This window comes from Colobus angolensis, unplaced genomic scaffold (genome assembly GCF_000951035.1).
Source record: "Colobus angolensis palliatus isolate OR3802 unplaced genomic scaffold, Cang.pa_1.0 Scaffold179, whole genome shotgun sequence".
NCBI lineage: Eukaryota > Metazoa > Chordata > Mammalia > Primates > Cercopithecidae > Colobus > Colobus angolensis.
The window spans coordinates 5,158,709-5,164,708 of record NW_012114921.1 but is presented as its reverse complement, the minus strand read 5'-3'; the positions used below and the strand labels follow the sequence as shown (position 1 = coordinate 5,164,708).

General features: G+C 43.0%; 1 protein-coding gene across 2 annotated transcripts in view; it reads right to left on the bottom strand.

Moving 5' to 3' along the window:
• Positions 1-6,000, bottom strand: part of GAB2 (GRB2-associated binding protein 2) — a 205,762-nt gene that overhangs the window by 56,384 nt on the left and 143,378 nt on the right. For both annotated transcript variants that reach the window (XM_011938908.1, XM_011938909.1), the window contains exon 2: positions 2,185-2,485. In XM_011938908.1, coding sequence (XP_011794298.1) covers positions 2,185-2,446 — 262 coding nt within the window. In that variant the 5' untranslated portion in view covers positions 2,447-2,485. The remainder of the gene's footprint in view (positions 1-2,184; positions 2,486-6,000) is intronic.

Sequence of the window (6,000 nt, the reverse complement as noted above, 5' to 3'; positions counted from 1 at the left end):
ACAGGGTTTCCCTCTGTTACCCAGGCTGGAGTGCAGTGGCGTGATCTCGGCTTTCTGCAACCTCTGCCTCCTGAGTTCAAGCAATTTTCTCGCTTCTGCCTCCTGAGTAGCTGGGAATACAGGCGCACACCATCACAGCCTAATTTTTGTATTTTTAGTAGAGACGGGGTTTCACCATATTGGTCAGGCTGGTCTTGCATTCCAGGCCTCAGGTGATCCGCCTGCCTCAGCCTCCCAAAGTGCTGGGATTATAGGCGTGAACCACCACGCCCAGCTCCCCAGCCTTTTAATTCATTTCTTATTCCTCACCCCCAACTTTTTTTGTTATTTTTTGGACACAGGCTTGTACTGTCATCCAGGCTTCAGTGCAGTGGCGTGATCACAGCTCACTGCAACCTTGAATTCCTGGCATTAACCAATCCTCCCACCTCAGCTTCCCTAGTAGCTGGGATTACAGGCATGCTACCGTGCCCAGCTAATTTTTATTTTTTATCGAAATAAAAATGTTACAGTGAACCATGATTGTGTCACAGCACTCTAGTCTCGTTATGTTGCCCCGGCTGCAGCCCCTTTCCCTCCCTGAGTTTTTTTTCACTGAACATGCATTGCTCTTCATCAGGAATAAAATAAAGGAAAAAAAAATCTCCACGAAACCTACAAAATGACAAAGATTTGGGGAAAACAGGAAATTCCACTCAGGAAGAAGAAGATTATACTAAAGAACTTAATAAATAGGGGCTCATTATCCTTCCCCAAGGAAGATAAAAATCACAGAATTCCTAGGTTAGGATATCTCGTTCAGGAATGTCTGGCTACATAATTTGCAGAGCCCAGTGTAAAATGAAAATGCAGAACTTCCTGTTAAAAAAACTATTAAGAACTTCAAGATAGTAATAGTGGAGTGTTAAACCAAGTGCAAGGCCTTCTAAGGATGGGGCTCTTTTTGACGCCACAGTTCATATCTCCATGAAGCTGGTCCTGTGTCTAGGGGCTCCCTAACCTGGCTGGTCCTCAGAATCACCTGAGGAACTTTTTTTTTAAAGAATGAGACACAATTTACATGCCATACATTTCAGCATTTTAAAGTGTAAAATACAGTGGTTTTTAGTATACTCATGAAAGTGTACAACTATCATCACTATCTAATTCCAGAACATTTTTACCACTCCAAAAAGAAAACCCATACTCATGAGCAGTCGCTTCTTATACGGTCACTCTCTGTCACCACCAATGTATTTTCTGTCTCTGTGGATTTGCCTACTCTGAACCTTCATATAAATGGAATCAAAAAAAGATGGTTCGCTCTGTCTTCTTTCACTTAACATATGTTTTCAGTACTTCATACCATTTTGTGGCTTAGTTATATGTATATACCATATTTGGTTTATTGATGGATATTTGGGTTGTTTTCACTTTTTGGCTATTATGAATAATACTGCTGTGAACATTCTTGTGCACGTTTTTGTGTGAATATGTTTTGGGAATATGCCTAGGAGTAGAATTGCTGGGTCAATTCTACCACCCCAGAAAAAACTCTGCTCTTTAACCATCCCACAGAGTTTGAGATGAGCCTAAACAAATGTTAAAGAGCATTTCTACAATTTAACACTAATTTCAAAAAGGTGAGCTACTCTTTTGTGAAGATTATCAAAACCCAAACATAAATGACTGTTTCCTCCTTTTATCTGTCCCTCCCAAGTGAACATAAATGAACACTGGATCATCAATAATCATCACAAAGAACCCACACAAACAAGGGTCAAGTGTGACTGTGCAGGATGGCCTGAAATGGGCTAGGACAGAAAGAGATGAAGCAGAGGAGGGACCAAGGTGAGACCTTCCCTATGGGATGAGTGACAGGTAATGGGACACAGAGTGCTGGACAGCACAGGGAAGAGAGAAAGCGGGAGGGATGAGGAATGGCAGTGGTGTTGAGGCACCTGAGGAAACACCACAAATACCTTTAGCTTTATCACAACCCTCACACTTTTTTTTGCTTTCCTGTTAGAGCATAATTAGGGCCAGTTGTCCCTCTAATATTTGGCCAACCCCTTCACTCTTTACCCTTTAACTATGAACCCTCTTCCAACAGGAAACCTTAGCTAGAGCCTGCTGTCAATGCTCCAGGAATCCAAGGGACTCACCTCAACCCCCCGTGAGAAAGATCTGTGTGTGTTCTCATACCTGTGCTCTCCTCAGCCTGATTGAAGCCACAGATCTGGCAGATGCTCTGGACCCACTTATTCATGTCCTCTTCTGTCTCAGCCACCAGGTAAAAGGTGCGCTCACTGGTCTTGACGTCAAACACAAAACTATCCTGCAGCTCCTTCTTGTTAAAGGTCAGGCCTGCATCCACCTGCTCACAGAAGTTCAGGTTGATGATCCGCAGAGGTTTCTTGGAGTGATCGTTCTTGTAGTATTCCAGAACATCTGGGTCACCGCTCATCCGGCCACTCCGTAGGATAAACCAGCGTTTCTTCCAGGCCTAAATCATATCAGGAAGGAGTAAGAAGAGGGGGAAGAAGTCATTAGTTATTTCAAAGCTTTTTTCTTTCAGAGACAGGTCTTGCCCTGTTGCCCAGGCTGGAGTGCAGTGGCACAATCAAAGCTCACTATAACCTTGAACTTCTGGGCTCAAGCAATCCTCCCACCTCAGCCTCCTGGGTGGCTGGAACTACAAACGCACACCACCACGCCCAGCTAATTAAAAAATTTTTTTGTAGAGGCAAGGTCTTGCTCTGTTGCCTAGGCTGGTCTCAAATTCCTGGTCTCAAGAGATCCTCCCAACTCAGCCTCCTAAAGCGCTCGGATTATAAGTATGAACCACTGTGCCTGACCTTAAAGCATTTTCTTTTTTGGAGACGGAGTTTCACTCTCGTTGCCCAGGCTGGAGTGCAATGGCATGATCTTGGCTTACCGCAACCTCCGCCTCCAGTGTTCAAGCGATTCTCCTGCGTCAGCCTCCCAAGTAGCTAGGATTACAGGTATGTGCAACCATGCCCGGCTAATTTTGTGTTTTTAGTAGAGACAGGGTTTCTCCACATTGGTCAGGTGGGTCTTGAACTCCTGACCTCAGGTGATCTGCCTGCCTCGGCCTCCCAAAAGTGCTGGGATTACAGACGTGAGCCACCGCACCCGACGACCTTAAAGCTTTTAATAGGTTCTCAGATATCGTAGGTTAAAGATGGGGACTGTGGGACCTGCAGGTGCCACGTGACCTGTCCCCTTTTCAGATTTCCCAAGTTTCAAAACTGGAGGATTATTTTAGAATGCATGTTTGTGCAACATCTCACTATGTAAACAGGGTCTTATCACTATAAAGTAAGATGTGGCATTTCCACTGTTTAGATCAGGAAGTTAGATGATGACACTTTAGAGCAACTATTTCTTTAGGCTAGAATACAGATCCAAACTCATAACATTTTTAGGCAAGGGAAAACTTGCAAAGCCATAATCAGTTTATCCATGGGAACCCCCACTAAGGCAGGGTGAGTTGAAGTAACAATGTTACACACAGTAAGTAGCAGAAAAACAAGTTTTCTAACTTTTTAGTACAACCTGCTTTTAACGAAGACATGATGCCTTAGAAGAATCACAGACAAACTGCTCTAAAACATGTAACCTCAGGATTTTTTTTTTCCTGTCTTGTTCACTGGTGTTTCCTTAGTCCTTATGATAATGCCTTGTACCTACTAAGCTTTCAATATGTATTACTGAATGAGTAAACTCCTTATATCATTCCACACCATAGAACTGAACATGTGATTACATATTCTCTCAAGTTGTCTTCTATATTCCATTTCTTCAGCAAGACTGAGTAATCTGTAAGCAGACATCACACAAAGACTACATATAACAGAGACCTGGGTTCAGTCTATGCTTTACCGCTGACTTGCTGTGTGAATTTTTTTTTTTTTTTTTTTTTCCTGAGATGGAGTTTCACTCTGCCACCCAGGCTGGAGTGCAATGGCATGATCTTGGCTTACTGCAACCTCTGCCTCCTGGGTTCAAGCAATTCTCCTGCCTCAGTCTACCAAGTAGCTGAGATTACAGTTGCCCAACACCACACTCGGCTAATTTCTGTATTTTTAGTAGAGACAGGGCTTCACCATGTTGGCCAGGCTAGTCTCAAACTCCTGACCTCAAGTGATCCACCTGCCTCAGCCTCCCAAAGTGCTGGGATTATAGGTGTGAGCCACTGTGCGCGCTGGCACTGTGTGATTTTTGATTAAGTCATTTACCTCTTTGAATCCTGCCTCATCTATATAATGAAAATCACTACCACCACCACCACCATCTGCCCTACCTACCTCATAGGGTTATTATGCAAATGAGCCCAAAGCACTTATACACTCTGAAGCACTACAAATGTCAAGGATTTGATTATCACAATTCTTGAGACCCCATGGGATCTACACTCTGTTAATTCTACCATCTTTTCACTCTCACCTTTCATCCCTGTCCTCATTTCTTTCCTTATCCAACTCTGTTTCTGCAATCCATTATCATAATCATTCCCTTGCTTCTTTCTCCATTCCTCTTATTTACCCAGCAAACCCCAGCTAAGTCTAATGCTCTGCCAACTCTGTTTCCATCTGGCTGTACATAGATGGAGAAAATCACATGAACATGCTGACTGATCTCACTTTTACTTCAAGTGGCCCCTCATGTTGCCCAATAATCCTACTATATTTACCTAGTCAATTACTTTCTCCTGTTCTTTGGCAACAAACTCTTAGCTTCTCTCTTTAAACCTCTAATGCCTCTACTCTTTTATATCTTATTTCATGAAAAAACATAATCAAAAGAAAATTTACACATGTTCCATGACTACATTTACCATCCTGCCTGCACCTATAGCCTAGTAACACACTAGGGAGCACAGACAGTCCTTCCAATCAAGGCCAGCCATCTTCCACTTGTGCACAAAGACATCACTTCAACAATTCTCCCCTTCTTCAGAATCGTTGCATTTTTCCTCCTGACTAGGATGATTCCCATCAAGACATCAACTTTTCCTATCTCAGAAGAAAAAATTAAAAGCTTGACTTGATCCCACAATTCTTCACCAACTATGGCCCAGTTTTTCTACTTCTCTTTATAGTTATACTTCAAAGAGTATTCTATACTACTAATCTTTGTTTCCTCCCCTCCTATTTGAAGGCACTCTAATCAGGCTATCCCCTACCCCGCCACCACCCCAACTGCACCACTGAAATAGTTCATCAAAGGTGTCAAAGACTTCAGTGCTGATAAATCAACTCATGGGCCTTAACTTGATCTCTCTTGATCTCTCTCCAGCATCTGACAACAGTTAATTATTCCATCCTCCTTGAAATACTTTCTTCACCTGGCTTCAGCACGCACTTTCAACTCTACTTCTATCTACCGGGCCTCTCTTTTTCAGTCTCCAGTGCTGGCTCCTCTTCATCTCCCTGACCTCCAAACATTAGAATGCCCCAATGCTCAGTTCTGAGATTTTTTTTTTTTTCCTGCACCCACTCTCTAGGTCATTTTATTCAGTTTCACAGCTTTAAAAAACCATCAAATTGCTGTGATTCCCAAATTTATATCTCTAGCCCTTGAGTTGTATATCCAACTCCTCACTAGTAGGTATCTCAAATTAATGTGTTCAAAACTGAGGTCTTGACATCTCCCAGATCTGTTCTTTCTGCACTCTCTTTTATCTCAGTTACGTGCACCTTCGGCCTTCCAGCTGTCAGACCAAAAATCTAGATACCATAGTTGACTCCCTTCATACTCTACATCTAACCCATCAGCAAATCCTGTCAGTTCAGACAGTTCAGAATATATCAATAATGAGCTTGCTTCTCCTCACCTCCACTGTTGCTCGCCTGATCTAGTCCACCATTTTGTAAGCTTTCCTGCTTCCACCCTTTCATCCTGCAGTCTATCCTCCACCGCAAAGTCAGAAAGCAGGAAGTAAATCAGAACATGCCACTTCTCCGCTCACAATCTGCAATGGCTGTTCATCTCACT